General features: G+C 62.7%; 2 protein-coding genes across 15 annotated transcripts in view; both read left to right on the forward strand.

Annotated features, from left to right (window-relative positions):
* The window catches only part of FBRSL1 (fibrosin like 1), a 93008-nt gene that overhangs the window by 56924 nt on the left and 15749 nt on the right, over positions 1–20335 (forward strand). For all 14 annotated transcript variants that reach the window (XM_054528463.2, XM_054528461.2, XM_054528464.2 and 11 more), the window contains one exon: positions 19192–19237. In XM_054528463.2, coding sequence (XP_054384438.1) covers positions 19192–19237 — 46 coding nt within the window. The remainder of the gene's footprint in view (positions 1–19191; positions 19238–20335) is intronic.
* Positions 4–11336, forward strand: LOC103892170 (uncharacterized). The gene is given in 3 exon segments (XM_054528473.2): positions 4–4531; positions 4533–4626; positions 4629–11336. Coding segments are annotated over 3 exon segments (918 nt in total). The 5' UTR covers positions 4–4294; the 3' UTR covers positions 5216–11336.

A 20335-nucleotide genomic window follows, 5' to 3' on the forward strand; every position in this document is an offset into this window, starting at 1 on the left:
AGCCCAGCGTCCTCCTCCTGGGCTCGGCTGACGGCCCTGCCCTCCCCTGCTGACCTTGGCCCTGCGAGGTGGGCCCTGGAGACCAGGCAGAAGGTCGGGCATTGGGGGGATACCCCCGCCCGGTGGGTGCAGGGGGCTTGTGGCCTCCCAGGTGTGGGGGTGCTGGCCTCTCCTGGCTGTGGAAGAGCCTGTCCAGGGCTGAGGCTGGTACTGTGGCTGGCGGGACACAGGCACAGGTGGGTATCAGTGCTGCCCCAGCCAGGAGGGTGCCCTGGGCAGGGCTGCCGTGGGGTCGGGCACATCAGCTCCAGCTCCTGGGCAGCAGAGGGCAGCTGGGCCTGTGCCCCGGGACTGGCCCCATCAGTCCTGAGGGAGCAGGGGCAGAGCCCAGCCCCCACCCTAAACCCGGTGGCCCCCAGAACCAGGAGGTAGATGCGCAGCCTATGACCACATCACAGTCACCCTCAGTGTTCAGGAGTAATCCAGTCCCCACTAGTGCAGGATTCCTGCAGCCTGAGCCAGGAATGAACCCCCCGAGCAGCCCCTGAGCCACGTCCCCTCAGCCTCGGAGCAGCCTCCGGGGGGGCTCTCCTTCTGCCCCAGGGCAGCTCCAGGGCCCAGGCCTGCCCCACTTGCCCCAAAGCCCTGCGGGGAGGAACCGTCACCTGCTGTGGCCGAGGAGCATCAGGCCCGGGAGGGCGAGGAGGCCAGGCAGGTGGCGCGAGGTCCTGGCCCGTAACCACTGCACCTCACTGTCCCCCTGTGACTGCCGAGGGCTACCCGGGGGCACCTGGATGGGGGTGAGGGCCCTGCCAGATGTGCCAGGGGAATGGACACCCCGGCCTCAGGGACGGCCCTGCAGAGGCCCGAGGCGGACTGCATGTGTGCGACGCTTCTCGCCCTGGCTGTGTGTGTGCGACGCTTCTCGCCCTGGTCCAGGCAGGTTTTTATGAATGGAACAGTTCCATGAGGGGTCTGCACAGGTGTTGGGGGACGCCCACGGTGGCCCATGGCCTGGCAGGAGCCGTCTGGGCTGTGGGGTCTCACAGCTGAGGGCCCGGTGAGGGTCCAGATGTTGGAGTCAGTGGCGGTGGCCGGGGGAGGAGGGGCTCGGTGGTTTAGTTTGTGATGCGCCAAGAAGTCAAGGTAAGTCGCCATGGAAGCCAGAGGCCGCACCGTCGCGGCGGCCTGGGGTCTGGGGCAGGCGCCGTGTGGGCCGCAGCGCCGGGCTCAGCCGTGTCTGGGGCTCCGGCTTCCTGGGCTGCTTCCAGCCACGATGTCCCTGCCCAACACACCTCTCCTTGCCCGTCCGCGGATGGACAGTGTTGGGGACGCGTCCTGGTGGTCATGAAGCCCACAGGAGTGGCCTCACCTGGGACCCCGCGTGGCTCCGCGTGGCCCTCAGCCCCTGCCCACAGCTCCCGTGCCCGAACCCTGACAGGCCTAACATTTCAGAGGAGTAACCTTCGTCCTGATCTCAGGAATGAAATGAGGTCACAGGCACCCGGGAAATAGCCGCTCACCCCCTCCCTACCTCCTTTCATTTAAAAGCAGTTTTTGGGGAAGACACTCTCCACAACCAAGGGCTGCTCTGAGAGCGGCAGGAAGGAGGGGATTTCGGGAGCCTGGGGCCTGCTGGGGGCTCCCTCTCCTCTCCCCGCCTGCCTTACCGAGATGAGGCAAAGCCGCCTGCAGCCCCGGAGTCCAGGTCCACGTGGAAGGCTGACAGCCGCCCCCATAACTGCACACCCCCCATATCCAGCCACCAAGGGTAACGCCAGCCTCCGAGACCCAAACGATGTCTGTGCAGGCTGTGCCTGCAGTGATGTGGCCCCTGCCCGGGCCTGGGCTGGAGGCCGAGGGGTCCATGGGAGAGCACAGGCTGAAAGAGCGTTCTAGAATGGGGTCAGGTGGAGTCTGCACACTGGGGCGTTTATCTCTGAGACGCCCGAGCAGCCCCAGGGTCGGGGAGGCTGAGTCCAGTCCAGGGCTCTGCACACGGATGGTCCCGGCAGGGCGAGGTCAGCATTCCTGCACACGGAGAGTCCCGGCAGGGCGAGTTTGGCATTCCGTGCTGTTGGGGCCGTGTTGGGGCTTCCAGGGCTGTGGTGGCCACAGGTCCTGAGGAGGACAGCAGGGGAGGGAGAGGGGCTGCGGAGGATGGCAGGGGAGCGGAGAGGGGCTGCCAGCCTTTCTCCAGGGCACAACTTCGGGTCACGCCCACTCTGGGGAGAGCAGAGAGGCCTGGCGGGGCGGGGACGGAGAAGGCAGCTCCGCCAAACACTGAGTCTCCATGATGGTGGCTCCTTCTGGCTGCGGCAAGGTCTGAGCGCCGGCGCACGAGGGGCACGGTGCTGGCAGAGTGGGTGGGGCCTGCCTGTGGCCCTGTTTGCTTCTGTTGGGGGGCAGCTCCCGGAGGCCGGGCAGAGCAGCAGGGTGGGCCAGGAAAACCGCAGGGGCTTCTCCTTGTTGGCCCGTCAGCCTGTCTGTCTCTGTGTGACCTTGGGGCGTGCTCTGAGGGGTGTGTCCCAGGCTGACTCGAGACAGACGCTGGAGGTGGGGACGACCCTGGTGCGTTCTGGGAGCCGGCAGTGCATCCCGGGCTGCAGCGGAGCGAGAGGGAGGAGCCCAGAGGCAGCAGCAGGAGTTTCCGTTTCCCTCCGAGTGCATGGGATGCTGCACCGTCGGACACCCCCATCCAGACGTCTCCGTTTCCCCGTGGCATCCAGCCCCTGATGCTCGGAAATTAGCTTCCTGAGTTTGGGAGAGTTGGGAGGGCAGGAGACCTCAGGTCCCTCCTGGTCTTCTCTGCCCGGCACTGGGTTCAGGGGGTCAGGAACTTACGCTGGGCGGAGGGTGTGCGTGGAGCCCATCCAGACGCACACAGAGGCGTAGGCAGGTGTGGGAAGTCAGCCAGCGCCCCACTGGCCGTCCCCAGCCCTCCTCCCTACCTGCTGGGAGCAGAGGCACCCAGATCTCTGTCCCTGGGCACCGCTGTGCGAGGCTGGCACCCCTGCCAGGGAGCAGGCAGGAGAAGCAGGAGGGACAGAGCCCTGCAGGCTCCAGATGGCAGAATTCCAGGCTCTGAGACAGGAACGTGGGGGCGCTTCACATCAGCAGTGCCCAGAGCCCCTCAGCAGCCCCGGGCTTGTGTGGAACCCGTCTGTGAACTGGATGTGGAAGGAAGGTCCCCGAGTGCCCACATTTACAGGGACCCTCAGAGACCTCACTCAGACCTGGGAAGCCCATTGCTCACATGGCCTGGCCGCTCCCAGTGGGCAGAAGACGGAGAAGCCACAGACAGCGTCCTGCGTGTGGGGTCTGTGGGCGCTGACCCAGCAGCCATGCAGGGAACAGCCCTGCTCGCAGAAGCGGACGCCGGGGCAGGTGGCATTGCACCCCGAGGGGGCCTCTTGGATGGAGTGGTGGGGAGGGCGCGGGCACACGTCTCAGGCCAGTGCACTTCACATCTCATCCCACACCTGCGGGTTTGAGCTTGGTCTGGGGTGCCAGCTCCCACCAGGCCAGCCACCCCTCGGGGACTCACCCTGGGCTCTCCTGCCAATCAAGGTGGAGACTTTTGGACAGCCCTCCTCCACGTGAACAGACTGACTGAGACACCTCTCCACCACCTCCCTCACGCTGTGCCCGCCCAGCCGCCCCCTCCCCTGGCCCTTGGCAGGAGTCTCCTTGGCAGCTGACGGGAGGCTCGGGCGCTGCCAGATGGCCCCTTCGCAAGTCTGCAGTTTGTGTCTAACCACTTTTTTCTTGGAAAAGTGTGGGGTGAAGAGCGATATGGGACTCCATAGGCAGCCGCCAGGTGGTGGTGGCCTCGTTCCTCCTGCTGCCGGTGGCCGCCACGGCCACCTCCAGGGACGGCTGTCTGGCCCATCTGTGGAAGCCCATCAGGAAGCACCCCCAGTGCCGGGCCTCGGCCAAGAGCACCGGCCTGGAAGGGGCAGGGCTGGGGGACAGTGGCATGAGGTCAGACATGGCGTGGGGCCAACCCCGCGGGCAGCCCACCATCCACAGCCTCCATGTTCTGTCTGCAAAATGGGGCCACAGTGGGGCCTAGGCAGAGGAGAGAACTGCCCACCCCAAGCACGGTCCTCAGAGGGCTGGAGGCCAGCCAGTCCTCCACACCCAGCCCCTCCCCAGCAGACCCTTCTTCCAGTGGGGCGCTGTGCCTGACTGGGTCCTCTCTGAACCTGTCTTCTCGTCACTGAAGTTCGTAGGTTCTTGTTCTTGGGAACTGCGAGTTCAGGCACTACCAGCACGACAGCCAGAGGGACGAATGGACGGCTGGACAGGCTGGAGGCCGCTGCCATGGGGCACTCACCCCACGGGACAGACAGAAGGATGGATGGACGGTTGGACAGGCTGGAGGCCCCCGCCTTGGGGCACTCACCCCACAGCATGGACAGAAGGGCGGATGGACGGCTGGACAGGCTGGAGGCCCCTGCCATGGGCACTCACCCTGCAGGACAGACAGAAGGATGGATGGACAGTTGGACAGGCTGGAGGCCCCTGCCTTGGGGCACTCACCCCGCGGGACAGACAGAAGGATGGATGGACAGTTGGACAGGCTGGAGGCCCCTGCCTTGGGGCACTCACCCCACAGGACAGACAAAGGATGGATGGACGGCTGGACAGGCTGGAGGCCCCTGCTATGGGCACTCACCCCACGGGACAGACAGAAGGACGGATGGACGACTGGACAGGCTGGAAGCCCCCACCATGGATACTCACCCCGTGGGACAGACAGAAGGACGGATGGACAGCTGGACAGGCTGGAGGCCCCTGCCACGGACACTCACCCCGCGGGACAGACAGAAGGACGGCTGGACAGGCTGGGGGCCCCTGCCATGGGCGCTCACCCCGCAGTTGCTGGGCCTCCGTGGGGTCCTGGGAAATTTCAACAGCAGTCCAGTGTGCCAGCTGCGCCTTTGTTGTATCTGGCCACCAGCAGACCAGGCACCTTCTGAGGAAGGGTTGCTGCGTGTCTGTGGCTCACGGAGGCCTTCCTCTGTGTGCGACTCACACCCCCCACCCACCCCAGCCCACTCCTGGGAGCACCTTCCTGGGGGCTTTGGAGGCCCATCCATCCTTCCCTAGGGACAAAAGTGCAGGGAGTGGTGTCCCAGCTGCCACCGTCTCTGGTGAACGTGGGCCAGGACTCCCTTTGCTGGACACAGACCCTGCCCACACCGGGTGACCATGGGGTGACCTCACAGGGTGTGTGGGGTTCTGAAGCCGCCACCCTCCTGCCTGAGCCTGCACTTTGACCTGGGGCTGCTGAGCCCAGAAGGGCCTTGAGAGGGTTGGCTCAGTGGGGCGTGGGGGCCTTGGGTGGTTGGGTCCCCGAGACAGGCCATCTCGCTCTCTTGTGTGGCAGGCTGCGGGGCCCTGCTTGCCTGGGTCCCACGTGGTAGAACTCGGCATTTGGTGGGGGCCTGCTGGGGAGGGACAGCACCCCACCCTGAGCTGCCACTCATGCTTCACTGGAGCCAGGCAGAGGGGCCGAGGGCACGGGCACAAGGTGCGGACGTGTCGGTCCCTTTGAGGACCAAGATCATGACCACCACAGAGCGAGCACCCGGGTCCTCAGATCAAAGGCCCAATAGCCAGTGAGGCTTCTGCACTGGTCCCAGCAGAAGCGGGGCCTGGCTGAGGCAGTAGCATCAGAGACTCGGGGCAATGGGGGTGCGAGGGGGTCTCAGCATCCCACAGCTGCTGTAACAAGTCACCATAAACACAGTCACTCAAAACGGCACGAGCTGATGGCAGCAGTGGAGCTGGAGGTCCAGGATGGGTCTCACCAGGCTGAAGTCAAGGTACCGACCTCAGGGGAATTGGTGTCCTGCCTTTCCCAGCCTCAGAGGCCCTACTTGGCTCTGAGTACCTGGGCAGCTGCTCCACTCCACGGGCCTAGTCTCGCTCACAGGGCTCCAAGAACAGAGCCTGGATCATCCTGAGGGCCCCGTGGTGTCCCCGTCACAGCAAAGGAAGATTTAGGATGCACTGGAAGCCCAGAAGTCCAGAGAAGGGGCTCAGAGCCATCGGTTGCCACGGGGCACCTCGGGGGTCCCATGAACACTGCAGCAGCTGTCAGACCCTCAAGCGTCGGGAAGGGCCTCACCGCCTTAGGAGGGGTCAGCAGTTACCGGAGGACCCTGGGCAGTGGGAGGGAGCAGCGACAAGGGCCCCCCATTCAGGCCCTCACCCCCGGCACGTGGAGGAGCCGCCCCTGCCTCAGAAGCCTCGAGGGCAACCTGCACCCTCAGGAGGCCCAGCTGGGGGTGTCACTGCAGGGCACCGGCAGAAACTGGGGTCTGAAAACAGCAGCCCAGAGTGGATTTGGAACAGAACAGGGTGTCACAGAAAGGATGTTTCATAAGGTGGGTTTTGATGAGTATGCTTAAATAAATGTAACTTAATTGATGTTAAATATGCATCTTAATGCTTTTCTAAAATGTGCAGTGGGGCCAGTTGCGGTGGCTTACGCCTGTAATCCCAGCACTTTGGGAGGCTGAGGCGGGCGGATCACTTGAGGTCAGGAGTTCAAGACCAGCCTGGCCAACATGGCAAAACCCCGTCTCTACTAAAAATACAAAAATTAGCTAGGTGTGGTGGCAGGCGCCTGTAATCCCAGCACTTTAGGAGGCCAAGTGGATGGATCACCTGAGGTCAGGAGTTCAAGACCAGCCTGGTCAACATGGCAAAACCCCGTCTCTACAAAAAATACAAAATTAGCTGGCTGTGGTGGTGTGTGCCTATAATCCCAGCTACTCAAGAGGCTGAGGAGGGATGGTCACCTGAACCCCGGAGGTGGAGGCTGCAGTGAGCTGAGATCGCGCCATTGCACTCCAGCCTGGGCGACAAAGTGAGACTCTGTCTCCAAAAAATAAAAAAATAAAATGTGCGGTTGGAACTATATCGAAATCGGAAACCAAACATTCTGAAGACAAGCTTTTGTGGCCTTTGGCCCCATCCTGCCCCCTGCTGGGGTGACCTCCACCGCAGACGACCTTCTGAGCCCTGGTTTCCTTGCCTGTAAAATGGAGTAGCGCCTGCCCAGGACGGCTGTGGGGATGGCTGAATTCGATGCATTTGGGGGAGGTATGCGTTTCCTGTGATTTAATATTTCATGAATGTTAAACCTGTGCTGTGCACAGCTCTCCCTCAGGTGGGAGTGTAGCTGTGGTGTATCTCTGGAGGGGGGTCACGGCTTTCTCTGGCAGGCAGCATGGGGCCTTGGTGTCCTGTGGCCTCCACAATAGCCGCCCCACCCGAGCGTGAGCGTGGCCTCCACGGTAGCCGCCCCACCCAAGAGCGAGCGTGGCCTCCACGGTAGCCGCCCCACCCGAGCGTGAGCGTGGGGACCACACCCACAAGTCCGGCATCATGGTGTTGGGTTCATGCTCCCTCCAGAGGCCCCAGAGGAGGATCCTTCCTGCCTCTTCCCACTCCTGCTGACTCCGGCGTCCCTGGCTGGTGGCCACATAGCTCCTGACTCTGCCCCTGTCCGTCCTCACGTGGCCCCTCCTCTGTGTGTGTGTCTTTGTGTCTCCTCTCCTCAAAATGACGCCAGTCCTCGGATTTAGGTCCACCTGGATAACCTGGGAGGGCCCCATCTGAGGGTCAGGATGGGCGTGGGCTTGGGGCCTGCAGGCGGCCCCCACCTTTCTCCCCGCAGGCACTCGTGCCTGTGTACCAGCCTGCAGGGCGGGTTGTGGCCTCAGGGTTCCGGGAGGTGCTGCCGTCCAAGGCCTCGGGCACAGCATCCCTGGGCTCTTCCCCCAGCCCCTGGGGTCCTCTCTCCTTAGAGGCTTTCCCTGGGTTTCTGTGTTTCCGCGAAGTTCCGGTGCCTTCTGCACTTTCCCTGGGAGCTGAAATTCGCTGGGATTTGCATTTCCAGGCCGGCAGCCTCCAGGGATGCTGAGCAGCATCTGAGCATCTCTATAGGTGGTTCTGGCTTTTGCTTTTCTCCCGACATTCTGGATGGAGATGGTGAACACACGGTTCTCTGGGCTCCCCCTGATGCCGCCCTCGGGCCTGGGGGGTCTGGCCTACCCCTCACCTATGCACCACAGCCTTGCTCAGAGAGTGCACACCTCTGCAACAGACAGAACCTCAGAGTCGTTCCATGGCAAAGCCACACTGCCAGCGTGGCCGTGGCCTGCACAGGCCGGGCAACAGCAGGCGCAGGCCCTACCCGCCACGCCACGACTCAAGGCCCAAGTCTGCTGGGTGCGTCTGAGTGTTCGTCCTGTGGGACGCTCCTCTTCAGGCCTTTGTGCCCCCACCACCCACCCCCCTCCTGTGGGACGCTCCTCTTCAGGCCTTCGTGCTGCCCCCCAACCCCTGTCCTGCGGGAGGTTCCTCTCCAGGCGTGAGAGGACATGGCCCAGTTCAAGGACACGTGCCCCGTGGAGTGGCAGCCTTGAGGAAGCAGTCTTGTCGTCTCCTGGCCTGGGCACTCGGCTAACCATGGCCGAATGGAGGTTGGGTGCCCCCAGGGCGGTTCCCAGGGTGATCCGGTGTCCTGGGGTGGCTGGGGCAGCATGGCTGAGAGGACCCTGTCTTCCTATGCCTTCCCATGATGACACCCCCCGGCCCCCCGCTGTGTAACGATGACAGATGCAGTTACAGTGTTAGTTTCTGAACCATAAGCTCTGGATAAATGTGCCTCTGAACACCACCATCAAGTCCCTAACTGGATTATGTATATTTGGCCTGGAAGCCTGATATTTAATATCAGCGTGCTCTCCAGTGAATGCCTTTCTTTCTCCAGATAATCTATTCCCACTCGCTTCCTTCTAGACTTCTAACCTCATTACATCTTTCATATCAGAGCTACTCTCCTTTCTAAACAAAACACAGACCTGCCCCCGGTTCTCAGAGTCTAGTTTCACTCCCAAACTGGGGCGCAGGGCTGTGGGGCGGGGCTCGGGGCTCGGGGCTCGGGGCTGGGTTTTCGGCCCCGTTGACCCAGGCCAGGATCTCCGCCTGTTCCAGGATGGTCAGTGCTGAAGGCGGCCTCAGGACTGAGGTTGGAAAGTGGGGTTGGAAGCCTCGTTTGTGAGAGGAAGATGGCTTCTCCTGTGATTTGAGTGGTGAGGTCCCAAGAGAGGAGCCGGCCACATTGAGACTGGCCGTAGCCCGATTGGAGCTGGCCAGTTGCTGCCGCTCAGTTCCTTCTTCCTGCTCCCCCAACTCCCTAGCCCCCTGGGGTCTCCAGTCAGCAGAGAGAGTGGGCACAGCTTGGCGGGACCCTGGCCTGCTGGGCAGCCGCCTCCCGTGCCCTGTACCCAGAGAAGGAGCTGATGGCAGCACAGCTTCTCAGGGGGCTGAGGATGCACTGGCTCCATCTGTGCAGGGTCCCCAGAGCAGGGCCCGGAAGAGGGGACCGGGGATGGCATCCTCCCAGGGCCAGGCACGCAGGAAGGGGCTGAGCTAGGGTTGTGCCTGAGTCTGTCTTCTCTCCTCCCTTCCCCCCCACGCCCCGTTCCCTCTCTGTGGGCCTCGCCGTCTGGACCCCCGATGGACAGAAATGATCTCGGCACAGGGCCCCTCCTGGCTGGCTTTGCTCAGGCCAGCACCCTGGGCCTGACCTTAACCCTGACTTATCCCTGAGGGCTCCACGCATCTCAAATGGAGCGGCCCCATCCCCATCTCAGGAGTGGCCCACCACCTTCCTGGAAGAGTGTCCCTGCTGAGCCATGAGCCCTGCAGCCAGCCTGCCGGCTCAGCCCAGCCCAGCCACAGACCAGCCACGCCAGCAGCACGTCTGTTTCCTCGTCAGTGAGACGAGTGGTGGCCTGTCCCAAGTCCTCAGAGTACAGGCTTCAGGGCCCTGTGTCTTGCGGCACGCAGTGTGCCCGGAAGTGCCTGGGTGGACACAGTGTGTGCGTGGACGCAAGCGGTGCCGTTTTCATGGCAGGAAACAGCAGGGCTTTGGGGGCGACTTGTTGCTAAAGGGAGTACGTGTATTTGGTAAATAGTTCAAATAGAACCTGAGGGCTGGAACTCCCTGGCTGAGGCCGACCTTGGCGATTCCTTCTATACCGTTGGAGGCATCCTGCACACATTGGCACCTTTGGGAGCAGAAAGTGCTGGTTCAGCTTGCAGAGGGCTCCAACTAACCCGTGTGGGAGCCGCTCCCGCGGTTTGAATGGCTGCGGGCTCCGCCATGGATAGGCTCTGCCCGGGCCAGGCCTTCCAAGCCCAGAAACAGAAACGTGGTCCCAGCTCCCACCTCTGTCCCGAAAGCGGCGCCCAAGTCGTCTGTCCCTGGCCGCACCAGAGCCGGCCTCCCTGTGTGCCGCCAGCCACGCAGCAGCTTGGAGGGGACCTGTCCTTAAACACTTCCCGACTGCTGGGTCCAGAGCTGCGCCCTCCCTCCCTTATTCATCGCGTTTGAGTTCGCAGTTGGTGTCCTGGTTTTCCGCCTGAGGGGCGCTGGGATGGAAGGGTCCCGCCCGGGCGTCTGGGTCGGTCAGGCGCACATAAGCAGCCTTCGCAGGAAGCCGTGGCTGGGCCTGGATCCGAGTTCTAGCGCCCCACCGTAAGGGAGAGCCAGGTGCTTCCTGTCCCTCCCGGCCACCTCAAGTGTAAAATCACGGGGGGTTCAGGGCGGTGGTCTTGGGGGGTGCGCTGCGCAGCCGTTTGCAGCTACAGCAGCTGCTCGGAGCTGTCTCCGACTTTGCACTCCCGTTTCACGGAGGGAGAAACCGAGGCCCAGGGAGGGCGGGGCTTGCAGCGGGTGGGTGGGGGAAGGGCTCCTCCTTTCAGGTCCCAACTTTCCACAGTGGCAATCAGGTCGTTCTTTTTTCCTTTTTTTGAGACCTGGTCTCGCTCTGTCACCTACGCTGGAGTGCAGTGGTGCAGTCTCGGCTCACTGCAGCCTCCACCTCCCGGGCTCAATTGATCCTCCCACCTCAGCCTCCCCAGTAGCTGGGGCCACAGGCGCGTGCCGCCACCTCCGGCTAATTTTTTTATTTTGTAGAGACGGGGGTCTTCCTATGTTGGCCAGGCTGGTCTCGAACTCCTGGGCTCAAGTGATCCGCCCACTTCGGCCTCCGAAAGTGCTGTTTCAGGCGCCGGCCACCGCGCCCGGCTGTCGCCCTTTCTGACTCAGTTTTCCCTTCTGGGAGCGGGGTGGCAGGTGTCCGTAACTTCTTGTTGTGAGGACCAGAGGAGCAGCGCCCACACAGCAGCGCTGCGCGCCTTTCCCCGGGTGGCCGCGATCGGAGGCAGCGCGTTCGGACTCTGGACCGGCGGCGGGCGCGGGTGGATCGGCGCCTCGGGGCTGGATTAGTCGGGTCTGCCCGCGCCCCGCCCCCGCCCCGCCCGCGCTCCCGCCTCCCGCGCGCCCAGCTCCGCGCCCGCCGCCTCGGGGCCCGCGCCGCGCCCGACGTCCGCCCGGGAGCCCAGAGCGCACCGAGCGCCGCCCAGACCGCGCAGAGCCGGCGCGGCGGACATGCGCGTCCCCGGCCCGAGCTCCGGCTGAGCAGGGCACGCGGGGAGAGGAGTCGCCTGGACGGGCCGGGGCCACCCGGGGCCCGCGCTCTACGCCCGCGTCCATGCAGCCCGGCTCCGGCCCCGGGACTAGTGGTGACTGCCTGGGGCGCCGGCGAGGTGAGTGCGCGCTGCGGGCTCCGGAGAGGGAATTAGGACTTTGGGGGGACAGGGGAGGGGGAGCAGCCGCCCCCCAGAAGAGCGGGACGCCCGAGATCTCCGGGCCTTCTGCCCACCCCGCCTCTCCCGGAGCCGAGCGCGGAGACCGCGTCCTCCCGGGGGCGCACGTGGCGGCGGGCGGGCGGGGGTGCGGCGCGGCCGAGGGTCCCAGGCCCGGGTCAGGGCACCCAGGGTCCGAGGGTGGAGGCGGGGCCCAGCGTTGTGGGGGGCGCGCGCCTTTGTCTGCGCCCCGGTGCGGAATCGGCCACCCGGGTTCCCGGCGCCGCGCTCACCTGCCCGGAGTTGGAGTTCTTTGTCTGGGGCGGGGCGCGGCTGGCCCAGGCTGCGCCGCGTGTCTGGCCAAGGCTGCTCCGCGGGTCGGGTCCTCGCAGACAAAGCGAGCCCTGACCTCCGCCCGCCGCCGGGATTGTGCACCTCGCGGGGGCTGAGGCTCGCCTGGGCGCCCCCGCTGCCTCTTCGCAGGGACCCTGAGCCTGCGGGCCCGGAGTCCTCCCACCTGTACCCTGGGCTTGAGTGACCTTCCACCCCATGCGGGCTAGGAGGCAGAGGCGGCTGCTCGTGCCTGGGTCACGTCCCTGCAAATCATGGCTGAGAAGTTAACGCGGGTCTGGTGGCCCCTGGGGCTGCCACCCCCTTGGGGCAGCTGGCCAGCGCCAGAAGCACTGTCCTAGAAGGGAAAGAGCTGAGGGACCGCGTGGGGGAACGAGCCCCAGAAGGTGCAGCTGCTGTGTGTGGTCTAGGAAGGGGTTGGAGCCTGGGCCAGGCCCCCAGAGGGCCGGCCCGTGTTCTGCTCTCAGCCCTCCCGGATGGGCGTGGCTGCACCTGGCCAGGTGTCCAGGTTCTCACTGTGAGGTGGAGGCCAGCTGCCTCCGGGGCCTCTGCTAGGGCCGAGGACCCCTGGAGCACCCATTCTCAGCTTCCCTGAGCAAACTTGTCTGCTAAGTGTAGGGCCCACTGTGGCGTGACCAGAATGGGTGCTGGATGACCCCAGCCGCGCGGCCCGTGCAGGAGACTCTCCCCTTCCCTGCAGCCCTCTTGGCTTCGCTGGTGTCTGGGGCGCCCCCTTGTGGCCCTGGGGAGCTTGTGCTCGAGCCTGGGACGTGGAGCGGAACCCACTAGAGTGGGTCCCAGTGAGGGGGAGGGCAGCAGAGCCCCAGACAGGGCTCCAATCTGTAGTTACCCTAGAGACGAGGGCCGGCTTTGGGGCTGTGCTTTGGGGTCTGTCTTTTGGGTTGGCCGTCAAACTGCGGGCTAAGCTGGCTTCTCCTCCCTCTGCCCACCTGGGAGGCCTCAGCACCCGCCTCCCTCCTGGCAGCGTGGTGGGGCCTGCTGCCGCAGCCACAGAGCGGGCAGTTAACAGGTGGGCCACCTGGTGAAGAGGCCACTCAAACCCGGGATGCCAGCCAAGAAGAGGGCCCGCGTGGGTGCCAGAGACGGGGCAACCTCCCAGGAGGATGGTGCAGGCCCAGGAGAGACCCCAGGGGGCTGTGGCAGGCCTGGGTGTTCAGTGCCTGGTTCATGGCTGGCATGGAGCAGCACTGGATCCCCATCCTTGCTGTGTGAGGGGCCCAGATTTGGGGGCCAGGCCCAAGGGAGCACTTGGTGCTGGCACTGCTGGGGGATGGGCATGGCCAAGGAGGTGCCGAGGCCTTTCTGGGGAGCCCCAGTGCCCCCCGGAGGCCCAAAGGCTGGTCTGGACTCCTCTTCACTATTCCTCCTGTTTCTCTCGGAGTCCTTCCTGTTTCCGATGCTGGGATGGTCACTGCGTAGCCTGGGTTACCAGCAGTGGCCGGATGGGGCAGGGAGGTGGAGGCGGACCCCATGGGAGCCACACTTCTGGGGGATGATGTTGAGGCGAGCAGAGGGGAGAAAGCCACACGCCCCAACCTCCAGGCCCCCCGGCTTCCCAGGGGTGAGAGGTTCCTGTCCTCCTTTCTTTGTAACAAGCCAGGATTCTAGGGGTGGTGGCTGCAAGGCTGGGGGAGGGAGAGGGCATTGGGGCCCTGGGCTGGGGCTGGGAGGGTCCCTTTCTGGGGTGCCGGGGTCTCCTAGCTTCCATCCGACCCGGCCCCTGCGTGGTTGAGCTGGGTCTGAGCAGAAGCCTCCTCCTCTCAGAAGGAAGTCCTACGTCACTGCCTGGGGGTTGGTGGCTGGGGGCGCTGGATATAGAGTTGGTGTTTCACCCCGCAGGAGGCTGGGCTGCAGGACCCCCGCCCCTGCCGGCCCTCAGCAGGTGGACAGACCCCTCCCCGACCCCAGGAACTGCACAGGGTGAGCAGACCATGTAGCGTCAGTGCCTGGAGCTCGGTATCCCCTCACACCAGCTGCACCACAGCCCTTTAACACTCAAATGTGCAGGGCCCAACCGCTGCTCCTTTCCAAGGGGCCCACGTTCCTCCTGTGCAGGGGCCCTTTCGGCACGTGTGGGTGTGGCAGGCCCTCCTCAGCTATTGCCATCTTATAGGCATGTACCCGCCGGTCTTTGTGGTTGGGGCTCTTTCGACGTGACTAGGAAGGGCTTCCCATTCCAGCAAGAAGGTGGAATCCACACCTGGTCTTCTCTGATATGTTGATGGTTTTTCACTTCTATGTTTTCGATCTGTCTGGAATTATTTTCAGATAGGGGGTGAAACAGGAGCTTGCTCTGAAGGACCTACACCACGCCTGGTCCCCACAGCCTGCACCCCACAGCCTGCACCCCAGGCCTGGCCCCCACGCCTGGCCCCCTCAGCCTGCACCCCACGCCTGGCCCCCACAGCCTGCACCCCACAGCCTGGCCCCCACAGCCTGCACCCCACAGCCGGCACCCCACGCCTGGCCCCTACAGCCTGCACCCCACAGTCGGCACCCCATGCCTGGCCCCTACAGCCTGCACCCCACAGCCTGCATCCCACAGCTGGCACCCCACGCCTGGCCCCTACAGCATGCACCCTACTCCTGGCCCCCACAGCCTGCACCCCACAGCCGGCACCCCCCACGCCTGGCCCCTACAGCCTGTACCCCACTCCTGGCCCCCACAGCCTGCACCCCACTCCTGGCCCCCACAGCCTGCACCCCACTCCTGGCCCCCACAGCCTGCACCCCACAGCCGGCACCCCACGCCTGGCCCCTACAGCCTGCACCATGTCTGGGGCTTCTCATTCCGTTCTGTGGATCTCTGTCCATCCTGGCATCCATGGGAACTCTGGGGCTTCTCATTCCGCTCTTGGATCTCCTTCCGTCTGTCCGTCTGTCCCTCTGTCTGTCTGTCCGTCCCAGCATCGTGTCACGTCTTTTTGTTGGTTTCCAGTGCTGTCATTTACTGGCGGTAAAATTCACCTATTTATTTTTGCGGTAAATGCAGCTATTTTAAGTGTGCGGTTTGCTTTTTGACACATACCTACGACTGTACACCCACCACCGTTGCCCCTGAACCCCCGAGCTCCTGTGCACCCCCAGCACCCCTCTGGCTGACACATACCTATGACTGTACACCCACCCCTGTCACCCCTGAACCCCCGAGCTCCTGTGCACCCCCAGCACCCCTCCGGCTGACACATACCTACGACTGTACACACCCCCGTCGCCCCTGAACCCCCGAGTTCCTGTGCACCCCCTGCACCCCTCCGGCTGACACCTACGACTGTACACTCACCCCTGTCGCCCCTGAACCCCCGAGTTCCTGTGCACCCCCTGCACCCCTCGGCTGCTGTGGCTGGGGCCGCTCTCACAGTCACACGGCTGCGTGCTCTTTGTGGTCTGGCTTTGGCTCCTGTGATGTTTCTGAGGCTCACGGAGCGCATGCCAACAGCTCCTCCATGTGTGGCTGAGGCAGACACGCTCACCATTGATCCATCTGCCAGTTGCTGGACACGGGTGTCCCTCTGGGCAGCTGGGCCTGGCTTCACCCCAGCCCCACACCAGGCCCCGGTGGACCCTGAGCCGCCTCCCCTCTGCCCTGAACAGCAGCACAGCTCCCTTGGCTGGGCTGTGTGGGATTCAGGGGAAGCAGCTCCCACAGTAAGGACTTAGTAATGCATGTGTTCCAGATACCTGCTTGGGATTTTGATTGGGGTGATAGGAAACGTGCGCTGTGGCATGGGGACAGCAGGCCTCTTCCCAGCACCCAGTGCCCCTCTGGGCTGGCTTACTCGCTGGTGAGCTTCCTGGCTCTGGGAGAGCCCCTGCCCTCACCCTCCAAGGTTTTTTTTTTTTTGAGACGGAGTCTCTCTCTGTCGCCCAGGCTGGAGTGCAGTGGCGCGATCTCGGCTCACTGCAAGCTCTGCCTCCTGGGTTCACGCCATTCTGCTGCCTCGGCCTCCTGAGTAGCTGGGACTACAGGCGCCCACCACCACGCCCGGCTAATTTTTTGTATTTTTAGTAGAGACGGGGTTTCACCGTGTTAGCCAGGATGGTTTCAATCTCCTGACCTCGTAATCCGCCTGCCTCAGCCTCCCAAAGTGCTGGGATTACAGGCACAAGCCACCGCGCCCAGCTGCCCTCCCAGGTTTTAGCAGGTTAGAGAGCTGTGGGTCTCGCACGCTTTTCACCAGCCAACTTCCTAAATCCCTTTTTATTGTTTTAACCCTAAGAGTCACAGATGATGTTACAGATCAGGGGGACCGACAAGCACAGAACCCCCATCTCCCAGCACCCAGCCTCCGAGTCGGATGCTCCCCACGCCATGGTCTCTCACAGCCGTGCTCACTAGGCAAGCCTGGCCGGCCCCTCCCTGGTAGCAGTGAAGCTCTTAATTACCTTTGTCATTGTTACATTTCAGTTACACGAGTATTACCAGAATGCAGTCTCCTTTGTAAAAACTTAAAATATGTGTTTAAGCCGAGTCTCTTGTGCCCTCCACCCCCGCCATTCCCAGAGGGGACTGCTCTCTCCTGGTGGACACATGAGCTCGAGACCCATTCTACAATTTCACCAACATAGACGCCAACACGCGGGCACCTACGTAAACATACACATGATGCTCATGTACGCAAACATCCATGCACACACTGCCACCCAGGTACACACACCCGAGAATGTGTGTGCCCCTGTACATGAACCTGAGTGTGCTCACATACACGTACCCGAGAGTGCCCATGTACACGTACCCGAGAGTGCCCACGTACACATACCCGAGAGTGTGCCCACATACACGTACCTGAGTGTGCCCACGTACACGTACCCGACTGTCTTCACGTACACGTACCCGAGAGTGTGCCCACGTACACGTATCCGAGTGCCCACGTACACGTACCCGAGTGCCCACGTACACGTACCCGAGTGTGCCCACGTACACGTACCTGACTGTCCTCACGTACATGTACCCGAGAGTGTGCCCGCGTACACATACCCGACTGTCCTCACGTACACGTACCCGACTGTCCACGTACACGTACCCGACTGTCATGTACACGTACCCGTGTGCCCATGTACACGTACCTGAGAGTGTGCACACGTACACGTACCCGAGTGTGCCCACGTACACGTACCCGACTGTCCTCACATACACATACCCGACTGTCCTCACGTACACGTACCCGAGTGTGTGCCCACGTACACGTACCCCAGTGTGCTCACGTACACGTACCCGAGAGTGTGCCCATGTACACGTACCCGACTGTCCTCATGTACACGTACGCGAGTGTGTGCCCACGTACACGTACACGAGTGTGCCCACGTACACGTACACGAGTGTGTGCCCACGTATGCATACCCCAGTGTGCTCACGTGCACGTACCCGAGCGTGTGCCCACGTACACGTACCCAAGAGTGTGCCCACGTACACATACCCGAGTGTGTGCCCATGTACACGTACCCGACTGTCCTCATGTACACGTACCCGAGAGTGTGCCCACATACACGTACCCGAGTGTGTGTACGTGCCCAAGCACAGGCACATTGTCCAGATCGACATAACACTTCTTCTTTGCAATTGCTTCCTCCACACACAGAGTGTCCCCGATCTCTCCAGGGTACACACTGCAGTGTGGGTGAATGCCAAAAGCCCTGCAGTGAGAGAAGCCAATCACAGCAGGTCCGTGCCGCCTGACCCACGTGGAAGTTCAGAAAGGACAGCTCTGTAGAGACAGAAAGATTTGTGGTTTCCCAGGGTTGGGGGTGACGGTTAGGAGTCAGGGTTTCTTTTTGGGGTGATGACAATGTTCTGTAATTGATCGTGGTGACAGATGCATCACTGTGAACATACTAAACGCCAGTGAATTGTAAGCGTTAGACGGTGAGTTGGATGGTATGTGAATTACATCTCAAGTCTTAGTCTGTGCAGGCTGCTCTGGCCCAATACCCCAGCGGGTGCCTTGTCCACAGCAGACATTCACAGCTCACAGTGCTGGAGGCCGCAAGTAGGTCAAGGCATGGCAGAGTCCCTGTGAGGGCTTCCTGGTTCATGAAGGGTGCCTCTCCGCTGCGTCCTCACTTGGTGGAAGGGGCTAGGTGGCTCTGGGGCCCTTTATAAGGCACTGATGCCGCTCGTGAGGCTCCACACTCAAGACCTCATGACCTCATCACCCTCCACCTCCTGATCCCATCACCTGGGGAGTGAGGATTTAAACGTGTGAATTCTAGGTAGACAGAAACGTTCAATCCACAACTCAATGAAGCTGTTTAATCAAAACAAAAAAAAAGAAGAAGAAACTAGGAGGGAAATATCTATTTAAGGTCATTCTTACGAAGCTCATTCCTGGAAACTGCCGTGAAGTCCCCCAGAGCATGGGGCCCTCCGTCCACTCCTCCCCATCGGTGGCCACAGGCCCACGCTCTCACCCTGACAGGCCCACATTCTCGCCGCCTGCTTGTGGCGGGTGGTTGAGCGAGTTTCTCTGGAAGAGATGGAGGAGTGGGGCTGCGCAATTTCTGCGATTGACCCTCTGAGAGCTCCCCCACATGGTCCGGGACACTCAGCTGCCTCTCAGCAACACTGGGCACCAGGCCTGGAGCTCAGCCGGCCCGGGAGCATAGCGAGGTGTCCTGCAGCCTTGTGGACCCGCATGTCCAGCCTGGTCGGTATCCTGGTTCTCTCACTTTTGCCAGGGCACCTGTGCTGGGCAGTGGTTGGGAGCAGGAGGTGTGTCCTAGGGCTCTCCATCATCTGCCTCTGGCCTGATGGGTGGGGGCCCAGCAGGGCCCACAGCTACTGGTGCTGGTTCTCCTGGGAGGGGTGCAGATTTGCCAAATGCCAGCGCTCCCCCAGTCCACGCCAGCAGCAGCCTTGGTTCCTGATTCCCCCACAAACCCCGTCTTCACTCAGACCCCCTCTAGGAAGCCTGCTGCTCTGAGCAGAGAGGGGCCCGTGTGCCCCCAGCGTGAGCACATGTACACACATGCATGGAGCTCAGGACTAAGCGTGTTCGCCTCGTACACGGGGGCATCCACGAGGGCACATCCCGCCTGGCCCTGCTGGAAAATCACCCAGACTTGTGTGTGGGCAGTGGGCGCAGGGTCCACGAGGATGAGGACCACCCTGACTGCCCCTGACCCACTTCTCTCTCTCTCCAGGCATCCGTGGGCTCCGAGAAGCTCTTTGCCCCGGGAACCGATAAAGGTAAGTGGGTCCCCTCGGCTCAGCTCCTGGGCCTCTGAAGGGACACAATGTGCCCTGCGTCTTGCCAGCAGGACATCCCCTTGAAGTCAGGGAGAGATGGTCTTGGCACCTGGGGTGCAGAGCTGGGTGGGACCAGGGTGCTGGGATTGCTGGGAAGCCCCCAGGAGCAGGGGAGAGTAGATGAAGCCACTGAGCCGTAGGCAGGCCTGGGCTCCGCTCGTAGCAGTGGCTCCCAGAGTGGAACCGTTAGGAATGCGTGCTCTCAGGCCCTCCCTAGGCTTGTGGGGTCAGACACTTGGGACTGAAGGGCCACCTGCCACGAGCACCACAAGCACCTGTGGCTGCTGAGTTAAAGAGAAACGGGACTCAGACTCACTTCCCTGGCTCTGCTGCCTGTGAGCCTCTGTGGTGCAGTAGAGGGGCCTGGACGGCCATTCCAGGCCAGGCCCTCGAAACCTGTGGCTGTGAGCTGTGGGACGGTGTCTACGGGCCAGCAACCCTCTCCAGAGGGGGTAGCCCCGGCGTCTTAGGGCCTCCCTGGCGCTGGGATCCTGGGATTCCCACACCAGGGCCTAGGCGGGCAGCATCTCCGGCAGGGCCACGGGGTCTCGGCTCCTGCCTCCCTGGGTTTCCAGCTGGAACCACCCTTTTGCTGGGACGGCTTCACCCGGATGTGACTGGACAGGACAGGCCCTGCCAGCGCCGGCAAGGATGGGCCCTACTGCCCTGTAGTAGGCATGGCCTTCACCTGCCTTCAAGTTGGAAGCCTGTTCACATCAGAGCATCACAGCAAAGCAGGTGCAGATGGGGTGGTGTCGGAAGGGGCGTGCATGGGACGGGCCCCAGTAGGAGAGGCAGCTGGCTTCGCAGACAGAGTGTCAACGCAGGGCTGTTGAATACTCAGCTCACTGCCGCGGCTGCTGCTGCTGCATCTGGACGGACAATGTCCCAGTGAGGGCTGGAGGTGCTAGAAGGGCACAGGAGGCCCCGCATGTGGAGTCTAGTCCAGGTCTGTGCGGCCCAAGCCTCTTTCCATCCTGATGATCACAGCTCTTAATGTACGCAAGTCTGGCTTGGAGATGTGGGAGAGAGGAGGAG

The sequence above is a fragment of the Pongo abelii genome, chromosome 10, assembly GCF_028885655.2.
Source record: "Pongo abelii isolate AG06213 chromosome 10, NHGRI_mPonAbe1-v2.0_pri, whole genome shotgun sequence".
NCBI lineage: Eukaryota > Metazoa > Chordata > Mammalia > Primates > Hominidae > Pongo > Pongo abelii.